At 40.9% G+C, this 15,522-nt stretch overlaps 1 protein-coding gene across 7 annotated transcripts in view; it reads left to right on the top strand.

Moving 5' to 3' along the window:
• Positions 1–15,522, top strand: part of RAD54L2 (RAD54 like 2) — a 124,453-nt gene that overhangs the window by 45,825 nt on the left and 63,106 nt on the right. For all 7 annotated transcript variants that reach the window (XM_057705520.1, XM_057705517.1, XM_057705522.1 and 4 more), the window contains one exon: positions 13,016–13,211. In XM_057705520.1, the coding sequence (XP_057561503.1) occupies positions 13,070–13,211 (142 nt within the window). In that variant the 5' untranslated portion in view covers positions 13,016–13,069. The remainder of the gene's footprint in view (positions 1–13,015; positions 13,212–15,522) is intronic.

Raw genomic sequence — 15,522 nt, 5'->3', positions numbered from 1 at the left:
ATCTGATTTCCCTAGTTTTTACCTAATGTTCTTTTTCTGTCCCAGGATCCCATCTAGGATATTACATTCAATTTAGTCATTCCATGTTATGCTTTCTTAGGTTCCTCTTGGCTGTGACAGTTTTTTACACTTCTTGTTTTTGAAGACTTTGACAGTTTGGGGTTTTGTGTTTTTTTTTTTTTTACATTAGATCTTCAGATGTTATTGATCTTATAGGTAAAAGTTTTTCTAAGTTTCTACTTCCAGAGATCTCAAATCAAGTCAGTACCATCAGTGTTATAGACGTCCCCATGGCAATGGTTGAATTAATCTCTTGGCTTTGTCACAGAGATGACAGAGATGTTTCTCTCTAGAGCTCTGAGGATCAGGATCATTTGTGTTCATGACAGAGGCATAGGTGGCAGCAGCACAAGCATTTTGTAAGGTACTAGTGAATCATTTACTTTTAGAAGTATGACTTCAGCATCCCACATAGTAACTGCTCTTCCTCCACATGAGTGACCATCCAGTGGACTGCTGAAGGTTAGCACAGAGGCGATTCACCAACTTCTATGTTGCGTATGGCTTCTGAGGTTATTTGGATCAGCTCCTCTAATGAAACAATTCTGCTTGTGTTGGAGGGTTGCCTGCAGAGGTGGGGGACAGCTGTGGCTCACCGAGGACACAGGGGCACTGGCAGCAGGGGTTCTGAGAAGTGCTCATTGGTATGAGCCCTTCCAGAGTCCACCATTAGCTAGCTCCACCAAAGAGCCTGTAAGCTCCAGTGCTGGGTAGCCTCAGGCCAAAAAAAAAAAAAAAATCTTATTTGTGTTTTCAGTGTGCCTTTCATTGTTGCTTCTTGGGGATTTCTCTCTTTTTTTTTTTCTTTTTTTTTTTGTGCAAGCAGTTGTACCTTTAGAATGGATGCTTAAATAATTTTATCCATATTTCCAGGTGTTTTGCACTGGGAGAATTTGCAGGGTCTCCCCATTGCCTAGGGGCCAAGCAGGACATCCTCGTGCAACTCATTAGATGTACTTTGTTCATTGTGGTGCTATCTTGTTGGTTTCCACCAGATAGTTTCTAGAGCTGTTGTCCTGAAATCTTCCTCTGGTGCTGTCCTGCCTTCATGACTCTGGTATATCCAGTGTTCAAGTACCCACTCTCAGTTAATAATTGCTTTTGCAAATAATTTTATAGGCTTTTGCTCCAAAAGTGAAATCAGTGGGGAAGCTATAAAATGGCACACTTAATCTTGGTTTGTGTTCATTCTGAAATTTGAAATGGAGTGTATTTCATAGTTCTTGATCAAGATAGTAGCACTAACGGCATTTGCAAAACTGCATGGGTTCTTTCCATCCTTCTATGTGAGTGGCATTTTTTAGAATCCTGTCCAAGTTCAAAATGTATAATTATTTAAAAATTTTCAATATTTTATTTATTATAAAGAGTAAAATACAGCTTGTATAATACTAATATCAAGTCAAAAAACTAAGTAAAGGCCTGCCTAGTATGTCATATCCACACTGGTGCAAAAATAATGTGAACTTCATTAATAGCAGAACAGTCTTAAAATGGGGACTTTTGAATGCGAAGAGGCCCACCTGTCAGAATTGTTTGTTATGGAAGCCATTGTTTTGTTTTTAGTTAATGGGAGAGATGATAAGGAGAGTCTGGAAGTAGCTGTGATGTGGGGTGTTCAGTAGTTTATCTATTAGCATGGCTGAGTGCAGCCTCTAGCCCTGGGTTTATAACGCTCTGCAGATGCCACCATTGACTTAGCTGGGCCTTTTGTTCGCCACACTGTTATGTAACAATGAGTTGCACTCCTTATTCTTGTATGCTGTGGTGAGCAGGAGGGAGGATTAGCTCCTCATCCTGTCATTTTTCTATTACTCACTCCCCTTCTCTTTTTGGGGCATTTTTATTTTGGCCGCAGTGCTGGGGCAATGTCCACTGGAGAATAGGTCACTAGAACATTTAATGACTACTTGTTGACTGAATGACCAGAAGATTGGAACTTTATTAGCCCACTTTCACAGATGCAGGCCCAGGATCTCTGTCCTTGAGATTTGGCAGCTGTTTCTAGGTGTTCCACTTTCATTCTTCACTTTGAGCCAGCTAGATTGTTCTTGGATGGTGGTTGCCAACTGTTGTAGGTTGGCATAGTGAGTGCTGATGAGGCAGTTCAGGGTTTAATTCCAGGGTGCAGCCTTACCCTGGTTAGAGAGAGACCATGCTGCCTCAGACTATACTGTTAACTGTACTAGGGTGAATGAGTATCCTTGGGCACCGAGGAGCCATGTAAGAGAGTATAGATGCGTTTAGGGCATATGTTTAATGTAATTAGGGGAGAAAAATGCATTGTAAATTTCCTTCTGGGTCAATAATGTCATTTTTCATTTTTGTATTAGGGATATAATTTTAAATTATGATTAGATTTGATTTGGTATTTGGTATTTATTCAATGCTACAGACATCTTTGATGTCCAAAAATGACATTTTTGTTGTTTCTGTTTTGGAGTCTTATGGCTTCTTGCTCTACATCTGAGTTTTCTTTTTGAAGGCATATATTTGTATCACCCCCACAGTGCCTGGCACAATGTCTTTATCATAGAAGGTACCTAAGTTTTGGCCTGAATAAATTGCTAGCCCTTCTTCCTTTCCCTTTGATCATTCTTTCTCCAAATAACTATCAGCCTTTGCCCTTCATCCCCAGTATCATGACAATATCTCTTGGCCATAATGCCCCTATGTGAATTATTTTGGTGTCTTCATTATATTACCTCTCAGTTGGTATATTAAAGTTTGGCCTTGTCTCTGTGGAATAGCATCTTTATCTGAAGAGTCACGGGAGGTGCATGACTGGGTGTGCACACACACACGCACACAGGTCATCTTCCAGTCTTTGACAGATGGCCTGTCTTCCCAAGGGTTAGCATCCATTATTTTCTGCTTACAGAAATGAGGTTTTCTTGCAGGTTCTCTTCTTACTTGCAAAATCTGTAGCCTGAGTTCTGTCCAGATACCATATGCTTTTCCCTAGAAGCATTATAGGAGTATTAATTTGAAAGAAGAAGCCTTTTTTCTACTTTACTATATTGGCTTTAGGTTAGGTACACACTTTCTTTCCCACTTATCTTTGCTAGTATTCAGATGTCACTGGTTTCTTCACTATATATGTCCAGTGTTAGACTAGAAGAGACTTAAGTTAACTCTGATAGGCTCAGTGGCATAAATCTTAAACTACATATTTTTACAATGTTGAAGAGAGAGAGGGAGAGAGAGAAAGAGAGAGGGAGAGAGAGAGAAAGAGTGTGTGTGTGTGTGTATGAGTCTAAGAAGTGGGCACAGGTTGAGTAACCTTAGCCATAAAGTAACAGTGAAACACATAATCTAGATTGATTACATAAGTCTCCGTTGAAGACTGTTCTGAACTGGGCCACATCCACACAAAGAGGGAGGGCAAGCTAGTGACTCCAGTTTCTACCTGTCTTTGGGGTGCTGTTTGTTTATGACATTGATCAGACCTACAGCGTTCCAGAGGGAACCCAAGTGAGGTTTGCCTCAGAGATGGTTCCAGTTCTTGCTGGGCTCAGGGGAAGAGGGAGGGAAGCCTGCTTCCTAGCAGGAGGACATACTGTCTGTTCAGGGGCATGCTGGGAGGCTTAATTAGCCTTTTTAACCCTAAGTTATTGTGTCTGTAAGGAGAGGAAGTTTGTTACTACTTTGTTACTAATTAACTAGGGAGAATAGTTAGCTAGGTAATCTTCCAAATTTGTACTTTGAAATAAGATATTTTTGTACTCATTAAGTGTTTAAATCTTTGGAGAATCAGAAACAGATGATTTTATTCTCTTCCTTGTTAACTGTCTTTTAGAAGTTTATTTATTTTTACCCCTAAATACTTGATTGTATGTTTCCTAAAGAGGCTTTCTTATGTAACTACATAACAGTTCTCAAAATCAGGAAATAAAATACAATACTATTATCTAATCCATAGTCCATATTCAGTTGCATCAACGGTTGTCCTCAGTACTGGCTTTTATAGCTATTTTCTTTCCCAGGTCCTGGACCTAATTCAGGATCCCACATTGCATTTAGTCTCCTTTGATCTGAAATAGTCCTTAGAGAATTATTTTACATGTATGGTGGGATGTACACAGTTAGTCCCAGGATTCTTCTAATTCTCATTTCTGATCCTGACTTCCTCATGCATTCTAGAGAAAGGTGATGCCACCTTGAGAGTAAAGGGATTGTGTTTGAATGGAACTCAATAGTGTAATTCAATTCTTCCACATTTTGGTAGCTACTAATCAGTTTGGTTGTCTGAGGGGGTGTGTTGGCCAAGGGAGGGGGGAGGTATCTAATAGACAGGTGATGGTTAGACTCTATGCATATTTTAAAAATTATTTTTCTACATGTATTTTAAATTGCTTAGGATCACTAAATAATCCTCCTTGGTTCCGCTAGTTTTTTTCTAATTCTCATAATCAGTTTTTATTACTCATTGAAAATGTGGAAAACAGTGTTAGAAACAGATTTGGTTTATCTGTGGTTCTTTAATTCCTTTGTGATTTGAGGGGGTGAAGCCACTATGGATTCCTATTTATAAATTCTTGTGTCATGTAATTACTAATCTAAGTCAACTGGAAATGTGACATTTAGTAGTTTAAATGTACAGGTTACCTGTTGCATTGAAGTAAACACCACACTTTATTTTTGCGTGTGGGAAGTCAAGAAATAATGGATCTTTACATTTTTTGTTGTTCTTTGCAGATATAAATTTTTCCTATGATTTGTCACTTATAAATCCTTGTGGCACTGGGATGCTTTCCTGCACCAATAACCAATGCTCTGATTCTCTGCATACCAACTAGGTGTTCAACAATTCAATTCTGATACTAACTACCCAGAGTTAGTACAGACTGTACAGGTTAAGGACTCAGCCCCCCAAGACTGCCCGTACTTCACATACCAGTCACAAGTCCTTGACTACCTATACTTCTGACTGACTGACTGACTGACTATAAATCAGGGGTTCCCATGAGCCTCTCTTTAGGTTCAAAAATTTGCAAGAATGACTCATAGAACTCAGGAATATACTTCTGTTAACTGGTTTATTGTAAAGGATACAGCTCAAGAACAGCCAAATGGAAGAGATGCATAGAGCAAGGTATAGGGTGGGGAGGTTGTTGTGGAGCTTCATTGTCCTTTCCAGGTGCCACCCTCCCAGCACCTCTGTCTGTTCACTGACCCAGAAGGCCTCTGAATCTCAGCGTTTAGGAGTTTTTATAGAATTTAATCTCCAGCTCCCTGCCCCCATCTTGGAGGTTGGTGGGTAGGAATGAAAGTTCCTTTCAGTCATTAGGTCTTACTAGTGGCCAGTCCCATCCTGAGGCTTTCTAGGGACCCCACCCTAAATTACTTCATTAACATAAATTCAGGTCTGGTCAAAAGGGGCATGGCATGAATAACAAAAGACACTTCTATCACTCAGAAAATTCCAAGGGTTTTGGGAGCTCTGTGCCAGGAACCGGGGGCAAGGACCAAACATATTTTTGTATTGTACCATAAGGGGGGTATACCTGACTAGCTATTACCATTCATTTTAGAACAATGAGAAGTGGAGCCAGAAGAGTTTACCTATGTCGTTAGGGAGCTAAGTACACAGAGTGCCCATATCACTGATAAAGCCAATGTGAAAAACCTGAGTAGCCATAGAAGTACAATTATGTGAATATGTATCGCAAAATAGTAGTCATCCATTAGAACTTTTATTTATGGTAGATGCCAATTTAGGAAAAACCACAGTGTACAGCCTGTGTACAAGGTAGATATAACTATTTTAAAAGAAATAATAATTGAAAATCTAAAGTAATCAGCATCAATTCAGAAAATTAGTGGCTGTCTATATTATAGAAGGATTCATGTAAGGGTCCCTGCTATAGTCATTTTTAAAAGCTCTGATTTGTTGAAATGCTACTTGCATAGAGCTTTTCAGGATTGTGTCTAGTGGGTAGGTTGACTAGATACAGAGAAATCTTTACCAAAGTTCATGCTGAATGTTTGCAGGGCTATGAAGGGTAAACCATCCTCTCTGTGCACAGCTTGTACTTTTCTGGGTTTGAAGCACCTAGACTGAGCTCTGTGGCTTTATGATAGAACTCTTAGGAGAGGAAGGGGTCTCAGAGGACTTGGGGAAGAGACTGGTGAGAGGAGTGGAGATCGTTATGGTGAGGGAATTGAATGGGACACAAGCATGATTTGGCTTCTCTCCAAGCCTCTTCAGCCTCACTATCTGGTAGATAAACCTGACCTGCTTTTAGGCTGATCTGGACTCAGGGCTGGCTTAGGCTCCAGTAAGCCTAGGGAAAGTGGGCCATCCAAGTTGCCCCTGCCAAGTTGGCCCTTATCTCTGAAATCCCTGTTTTAAGAAGTTAGAGCTGTGTGGAAAGAGATACAGGGCTCACAGATGGAATGGTAACATATTTAGCCAGAATTGCTTTTACTCTTGCCTTATCCCCTGTATTTAGAGATCCAGGGATCCAACTTTTTTTTACCACCCTCAGATTACACAGATCTGATGTTTTAACATGTGGGGCGGGGGGGAGGGATTTTTTTTCTGAGCCCAGATTTCTCTGGGGAGCAGTGGCTATGTCACACAGGCTTCTCATAGCCAAAGCTTTCATCTCTGCTTTAGCTCCTATCTTCCCAGCTCAGTTGTTTATTCTCTGTCTCTCTCTCCCTCCGTTCCTCCTCCCCCCCCCCCACCATCTTCTTTTTTTTTTTTCAGCTGACTCCATGGAGAATGAAATGAATCTTTCATTTGCTCCCCTCAGCAGTCGCCTTCTAGGGCTTTACTTCTACTTATTCAAAACTCCTGGGACTGACTCTGCAGGGATGTGTTTCTCAGTGACCTCTTGGATGAAGGGCATAAGCTAGGGGAGCTTTACGAGGAGGGCACTGAACACAAGGAACCTCAGCCCTTGGCTATTTTAAAGGGGATGTGGATAGCAGAGATTCAGTGGTAAAAGTGAAAATTGGATTTTGCAAATGTAGTATTCAGTTATTGAGAAAATTTGCCCTTGATGGTTAACCTGTGTATATCGTTTATATATTAGGTTAATTTTGTGTTTTTTTTAATCTGAATATAGTATGGAATATTTTATGATGTTCATGTAGTGTGGTCCTCTGCTCATTACATTTTTAAAAAACGCCAATTTTTCTTTCTTTGTGATACCTGAAAATTTGGGGGGAAGACAATAGATCTTAGAGTTTTGTTGTCTTAGGATAGCAAGTTCTCAAACTTTTTGGTCTTAGGTTCCTTTTATACTCTGAAAAATTATTGAAGATCCCAAAGAGCTTTTGTTTATTTTGGTTATATTGGTCAGTATTTTCTGTATTAGAAATTAAAACTGAGAAATAAAAATATATTAATTCATTTTAAAATAATAAAATAATTATGTTAACATAAATTACCTTTTGAATGAAAAACAAGGCTTCCTAGTGACGCAGTGGTTAAGAATCCGCTTGCTAATGCAGGGGACACGGGTTCGATCCCTGCCCCAGGAAGATCCCACTTGCCTCAGAGCAACCAAGCCCGTGCGCCACAACTATTGAGCCTGCGCTCTAGAGCCCACAAGCCACAACTATTGAGCCCATGTGCTGTAACTACTGAAGCCCATGCGCCTAGAGGCCATGCTCTGCAACAAGAGAAGCCACAGCAATGAGGAGCCCCTGCACCACAATGAAGAATAGCCCCCACTCACCACAACTAAAGAAAGCCTGCGCACAGCAAAAAAGACCCAACACAACCAATAAAATAAATTAAATAAATAAATTTATAAATGAAAAACAACTATATTTTCCAAAACAAAAGAATTAGAAGAGTAGAATTGTTTTACACGTTCAAATCTGAATAGAGACAGCTGGATTCTCAGATCTGGTTCTGCATTTAGTCTGTTGTGACTTACTCTTTTGTTGTTGACTTATTGTATTGTTGAAGTACATGAAAAATACAGTTGGAAAAGGGAGGAGTGTTTTAACATCCTTTTCAGATAATTGTGGGTATTCTTTGGTACTGTACTGAAACTCTGAAAAATGGTAGTTTCTCCAAGGTTAATTGCTGTAGAGACTTTGAAACCGTATCAAGGAACTTTTTGTATTGTGTTACATTAAAATCCATTGGTCTTAGACTTTGAATGGCCCTTTAACCCATGCATGATTTTGACTTTTTGGCTCCTTTGAAAGGGTCTTGAGGACCCTCAGGGGTCCTAGGACCACCCTTTATGAACTGCTGTCATAGAATCTGGAATGGGTCTTGAAGATGAACTCAGGTCCATCTCTTTTCTAGGCTGGAGTAAGAGGGGTAATGGAAGCTGTGGAAGAACCGATATGTCCAAGGTAATGCAGCTAGTTTCCCAGTGAGCTGTTGCTAGAATTTAGGTTTCTTGACTGATTCTTTTTTTTTAAATTTATTAAGTAATTGAATTTATTTATTGGGTCTTTGTTGCTGCACACAGGCTTTCTCTAGTTGCGGTGAGTAGGGGCTACTCTTCATTGTGGTGCACGGGCTCCTCATTGCGGTGGCTTCTCTTGTTGTGGAGCACAGGCTCTAAGTGTGTGGGCTTCAGTAGTTGTGGCACATGGGCTCAGTAGTTGTGGCTCATGGGCTCTAGAGTGCAGGCTCAGTAGTTGTGGCCCACAGGCTTAGTTGCTCTGCAGCACATGGGATCTTCCTGGGGCAGGGATCAAACCCATGTCCCCTGCATTGGCAGGTGGATTCTTAACCAGTGTGCCACCCAGGAAGTCCCTTGACTGATTCTTTACACGTGGCTTCAGTGCCTCTGCTGTGCTTGGTGCTGGCCTCACTGCATTGCCTTTTGTTAGAGTCTCTTCTGTGGCCCTGCTCCTTGGAGTCCTGAATGTTTGTTCACCTTTCCTTCCTTATTTTGTCTTAAGTTCTTAATTGCCAAAAGTCTCATTAGGCTTCCAAATAAAATATTTTGATCGCTGTCAGTTTAGCTCTGTGGCTGCTTTGTGTGTATTACATGTGTTTTTAAGTAACTGAAAGGTAATCAAAAGGCATTTGGGCTACATGGAAGTTTGAAGTACACATAGGTCTTTATCTTGCACGGGAAAGGTGTTTTAAAATAACTTTAGAGATCCACATGATCTCTCACAGCAGATTGGAAGAATCTTGTAAATACCCCGGGAGTACTAATATATATGAACTGAACTCTTTTTTTTCCCCTTTGAATTATGTAAATTCTTTGACTAATGGGTTTCTTTGAAGGGGTGTGGCTTAAGGTTTTGGGCTGAATGTTTTCATGCTCTGAAAACTTTCCTCCCCTTGTAAATTAGTGTAAATGCATGGTTTTGTTTATTTTCTTAATGGAAAAAAGGTGCAGGTGGCACTTGCTGTTGAATTGCTTTGAGATCATTTGAGGAAGTTTAATATTACTCAGTCACCAACATTAATGAGAACATGGCAGTTCAGAGTGGATTATTTTATATCAAAGGCAGAATCAGGATGCTGCTGAGGAACACAAAGACATCTCTGAAATTTCACTGGCTGCCGTGCAGTGGTGAAGCAGTGTGTGCTTGCATTTTTCAGTGTGGACTCTCCAGGCATGGTCTGGTTTTTGAACAAAGGCTTTGTGTGCATGTGTCTTTGTGTGTTTATTTCTTCCTGTGTATCTCCCCACCAGGGGTGTGTCTAAGGGCTGTGCCCACATGATTAATTCTGCTGATTCTTGGCCAGGCAACCCTTTACAGACAGGTGTTGTCTTTGAATTTATAGCAGGGCAGAGGACCCATTTCCTTCACTCTCAAGATTGCTGTGAGAGGCTTGATGGGGATTGGCTGTGTGTTTCTCTCATAATTATAGCCTCCTTTTAGCAAACCCAATATATTAAACTGTAGAAATTAACGTATTACTTAGGGATTGAGTATTTACCTTTCAGAGTGGTTCTGTTTGGAGTTCCTTTAAATAGCTAGTTCTCCTGTTTCATTAAAATAGAATTTGAGTCCCAGAATTTGCTTTGTAGGAATAGAGGTCCTTATTAAGGTTTAGCACACCCATAATCACTCTCCTAGTGTTTCTGTGTCTTAGAGGCAGAGCTCCTCTTCACTGGAGACTGAAGCAGTGTTTCACATGGGATGAGGAGCAAATGGGGAGATGCATTTTTTTCCTTATCAACTTTTTTCTCCTGTCTGTCTAACAGTTCTACTAAGAGCTAATTTTTGAATCGGGGCTGCCTTCCCTGTGTTCTGAAAGGCAGTGCTCACATGGAAGTGTCTGTGTGTGGGGGTGGAGCCCCTTGGAGACAAAGTGCAATTGACTGTGCTGCTGCCCCGCAAGATCAGCTTTTCCTCTGCCATTTTCCCTTTGTTGCTTTTTTGAAGGCAATCAATAACAGCAAAACCTGCCCCTTAAGTAGTTGGTGTGATTCTAAAGAGCTGAGAAAAGAATTCATTGTGTCATCTCTCTAAAGAAATTTAGTGGTTCAGGGAAGGGAGGGAAAGAGAAAAACCAAATTTGGTGGGATGTAAGAAATCCATTACTTTCCAGTTTCTTCTCTGTTATGGGCATCTGATGGCCTGGGTACCATCTTAAAGTGTCCTCTGTTTTTAAAATGTTTTGAGAAGGGGGCTGGACCAGTGTCTTTCATAGTTTAATAGTATGTGTGGTTGTTGAATGTTTAATTGATGTTTGCTTCTGTCTGTCAGAAGGTTGGGGCTGAGGTTGTTCTGAAGATGTTTGTTAACTGGGGGTTTACAGGAGGCTTTTCATTGTTACTGCTCACCTCTAAGTGATGTCATTCTTCCATCACTACACAATTTCTTCTCTAAGATGACAGACATTCAGATTACCTAAAGGTACTTGCTAATTAAAAATTGTTCTCTAAAAGCTACTCCATAATCAGCCAGGCGCACTGTAAGCAAAACACTTAACTCAAGCAGTCTAGGGTGAAACGGGGTTTATGCTGATTATGAACATTGACTTCCAAACACAGAGTAGTTGCTGATGAATTATCATTATATTAATGTTCAGAAATAAATTTCACTTCTAAACCTGCTGATATTTAATTGGTTTACTACTTCCTTTCTAAAACTGAATGAACTAAGTACATAGGTTTCCCACAGAGACTTGGAATCTGCTTTGTTAGTGAATGGTAGCTCAGCATTAGTTATATTAATGTGTATTTGTGGATCTCTTTTCTTCCCTGTACCTTAATGCCCTTTTTAAATGTTTTTGAAAGTGTGTTATTAATGCAAAAATTTGAATTTTATTACTAAATCATTTCACAGCTACTCTTTGGTTTAGTTGTCTTGAGGGGCCAAGTACGTGACCCAATAGGACACACACACTCATTACTCCTATGGTTTGTTTTTTTTTTTTTAACTCCCTTGGTTTTTAACTGAACAGTCTTAAACTTAAATTCTAGTTTTCCAAAATTCTAAAGGATCCAGTTTCCTTTTTTTGTTCTGTTTCTGTTCAGGAGAACATAGAAGTTCTGTTTCAAATTGCGTCTGAACCTTAATAAGAGATTCCATTTGTGGCATAGTATTTGTTTTGAATAATTAGAAACCTGTGTTTCCTTTTTTTTTTTTTTCTTAAATTTTGGGAGATGGGAGGAATTTTAAGATGACCTGATTCTTGATGTGGTTTTCTACAGCAGTTTGTCTTATAAAAGATTATTTATCTTGTGCCCCTCTCTCCCACGTTTTATTATAAAAAAATTTGAAATATACCAAAAAATGGAAAGAATTGGTAAATTTTCATGTTAATGTTTTGCTATATTTGCTTTATCCCAAAACAATCTGTCTAGCTTTCTTTTTATCTTGTTTTTTCTTTCCACTCAAGAAGAAATAACCGTACTAATAGTAAAGTGGGGAGAGAGACAGACAGACATGCACAGTGCCCAACACATAGTAAACGTAAAAGAGCAGGTTGGCAAGACAGAGCTTGAATGTGAATGAATGAATGATTTGAATAGGGCATGCTTCTAGCTCTAGGATACAAAGAAATAATTCCCAGCTAAATCTCTGCCATTAGGGGCTTACTGTTGGGGTCAGGAGGTAAGAAACCAAAGAAGGCAAACACTTTGCCAGGTAGCTCATATGAAGCCTTCAGTGAAGGTCAGCATGGCTACTGGAGTTCAGAAGAGAGAATATGATCCCAAAAGACTAGGGCAGTTGACAAAGGCTTCTTGGAAGAAATAGAGTTGGAACTGGGCCAAGAGGTAGGGCAAAGCCTGAGAGCAGAGATGTGGACGCAGGGGCATTCTGAGCCATGGGGAGCCTGAGGCTCCCTGCATACTTGAGAGGAGAGACAGTGTGATGAATAGCCAGTTGCCTGAAAGCACTTTATTCACGCGATTGGAGAGTGGCCCATCTTCCTTGTAGTGCTCCAAGGCAGGACCCACTCCTTATTCCTGAACACTCCCAGTTACTCCTGCTCCAGGGCTCTCTACCTTTGCTGCTCACTCTGCCTGGACACAGTCCCTCCAGATGTCTGTGTGTCTCTCTCTTCCTTCTGGCCTCTGCTCAGTGAGAACTTCCCTGTTCCCCCCTATATAAAATAACAACTCCTTCTGGCACACACCAGCCAACTAGCACCCTCTAACATACTTTTTTCTGCTTCCGACTCTGTCCCGAAAGCCTAATACGGTGCCTGTGATTATATATATCTCTATATGTATATACAGATATAAAGAATTGGTGCTCAGGAAACAGTTTATGCATGAAGGAATGAACAAATGGGAATTCTGAGGTTAAAGGGCATTTGGACAAGAAAATATCTTAAAGAGACCAAACAAGCAGCTAAGAGAAGCTTGAGCTGAGCAGAGAGTCACCAAAATATGTCTTAGGGCCAGTGCCCTTGTGGGGAAGGTTGAAATATGGGTATGGTTAGCTGACCTGCTTAGAAGAGCTCCCAGGGAATTCATCCTTGACATTTTCTCTTTGAAAAATTCATGCTCCTAATTGATGCCTTTGGTGATTCTGATGCCCCTTGTCCTCCTCCCAGCACCCCTGCAGCAGACCATGAGACGGTAATGTCCACTGAGGATCTCTGGGAGCCATGTCAGACGAATCCGCCTCAGGGAGCGATCCAGACCTGGACCCAGACGTGGAGCTGGAGGATGCGGAAGAGGAGGAGGAGGAGGAGGAGGAGGTGGCAGTGGAGGAGCATGGCAGGGATGATGAGGAAGACCTGCTGGATGGTGAGTGACTCTAGTGAGTGACAGAGGTTGCCTTATCTTTCTTCTAGTAGAATTTTTGCCAAGATAGCTTGGTGTTTGCAGTTGGATTTCTCAGGTCATCCATTGTGAGAAGGCAAAGACTGGAACACAGCATCAATGAACTCACGTGCTCTTCCCTAGGAAATGAATTGTTGTTCCTCTATATAAGCCTCACTTTTGTGCTGGAAGGACCTTTAGCATTCACCTAGTCTTTGATGATGTACAGAATTAGGTCCCAAGATTTGAGAGGGGAGCATACTTGTTCAAGTCATGGAGGGAGTCAGTGGCAGAGTTCCTATGGTGAGACTTTGTGGTCTGGTGGTCATGGACCCGTCAGGTGGCCACAGATAGGCATGGGGATAACTGTGAGTGGTCTATGAGTTTCCTAAATTACATTCACAATTCTGCTTCTGTGAACATGAGGAAGTTATCTGGGGATAGATTCTTAGACAGGTTCACAACTCCGGAAAGCTTATTGCATCTCCTGCAGTGCTGCTCTGCCTCCCAGCCACTTCAAGTGACTATAAATTCCTCCTACTGGGAGAGTACTGCCCTTCCGTAGCTGGAAGACCCCTTCTGGACTCCTATTTGGTTTGCTTGGCTCACCCTTCCTTTGTCCCCAACCTGTTGGAGTGGCATTGGACTTTTTCTTTTCATTGTTAGTCTAATGTTAGGTCATCTGGCCAGCTACACAGCTTCTCAGTTAATTCTAGCCTTTCATGGCATAGGATTTAGTTGTTTGTAAGCTTCCTGTTGACCTAGGAATAAAGTGTTTGTCTTTTTATAACACACCAATATTCAGTTTTATACCTGAACATTGCACTAGATCATCATTGCTTGGATCTGCAGGAGCCTAGGAAGATGTGCTCCTGCCATTCTCCAGATTCCAGGTGAATGAACATCCATCCTCTTTCTTTGCTGATGTCACTGTCTTTGGTTCTCATTCATCCTAACAGCTGCCATATGGTTCAGGGATCAACTTTCTGTCATTTAAACTGTCTAGAAGTCTCTGCCCCGTTTCCAGTTTACCTCTGGCAGGGAAATTACCATTTTACTCCCCACCCCGGCAGCATCTTTTGCTATCCACTGCTAGCTTGTTCAGTTGGAGTCTCCGCCAGCTAGTTCTGTAGTTCCTGTCTATAAAGCAGAATGAATAGGAATAACAGAAGGTAGTGATGTGAAGGTTTACCATCAAACTATCTTGCTTGCCGCTCATGATTCTTAAGATGGCATTAGAATCCCTAGGTATCTACATCACTTCTTGCTTTTTTATCATTTGGCTTCTCAAAATTATGTTTTCAGACACCTCTAGAATTCTCATCAGGTTTAGAATGGATTTTAGATGCTGCTGGTGAGTATAATGGGTATATATACACTCTCTTTCCTCTTGACTTCTTGGAATCCTTTTCTCCTTGTCATTCTTAATTATTCAAAAATTATGATATGCTTTTGGGGACTTTACTATTATTTATTTAGAAATGGCAAGAATTGAATTGTGATTTGTCTCAGAATAATGTAGTTATATGCAGTTGGAGTTTTTTTAAAAAGAATGTTTTTATAATTCTTGAAATAACTTTTTTAAAAATTTGAGAGCTCAGGGCAGGAGGAGTATCTCGGCCAAGAAAATTATGCATGTGTTAGGGAAGCTCTGAGAGAATGGCTGTGGAAGCTCTCCACTGCGGTTTGAATCCGCGGGGTATTGATCACCCTGCCCGTGCTGAAGGTATTAAACTGCAAATTGAAGGTGAAGGTGTTGAATCTCAATCCATTAAAAACAAAAATTTCCAGAAGATGCTTGACCAAAAAGGAACCCCCAAGCGACTGCAGGCAGAAGCCGAGACAGCTAAGTACTGAGAACAATCCTTGACCCAGATTTGGCACTCAGGATATATTTGCTGAAGGAATGAATCTGGCTTTGAATCTGTCTGGTGACCTTTGGCAGGCCCATCTCTGCACCTCAGTTTTATCATCTGTGAAATGGGGCTGTGGGATCCTGCACCTATTGAATTAAGAGGATACTCTACTGATGATGATTTGGGGGAAGGAAAACAATGGATGGTTATTGAACACACGTCATGGGGCATCCTTCTGGGAGGGATATGACTGCCTGGACTTAAATCCCTGCTCTTCCGGGAATTAGCTATGTGATCTTGCCTCATTTATAATGGAGACAGTAACTGTAAGCTACCTCATGGATTTGTTGGCGGAATTAAATGAGTTAATGTATGTAACTCTTGGCACATGGCCTGCTGCAAGTGAGCACATCTCTAAGCGTCTTCCAAGGCGCCCTGCA

This window comes from Hippopotamus amphibius, chromosome 13 (genome assembly GCF_030028045.1).
Source record: "Hippopotamus amphibius kiboko isolate mHipAmp2 chromosome 13, mHipAmp2.hap2, whole genome shotgun sequence".
Taxonomy (NCBI): Eukaryota; Metazoa; Chordata; class Mammalia; order Artiodactyla; family Hippopotamidae; genus Hippopotamus; species Hippopotamus amphibius.
The sequence above is the reverse complement of the archived record's forward strand: the minus strand, read 5'-3'. Positions and strand labels throughout refer to the sequence as shown.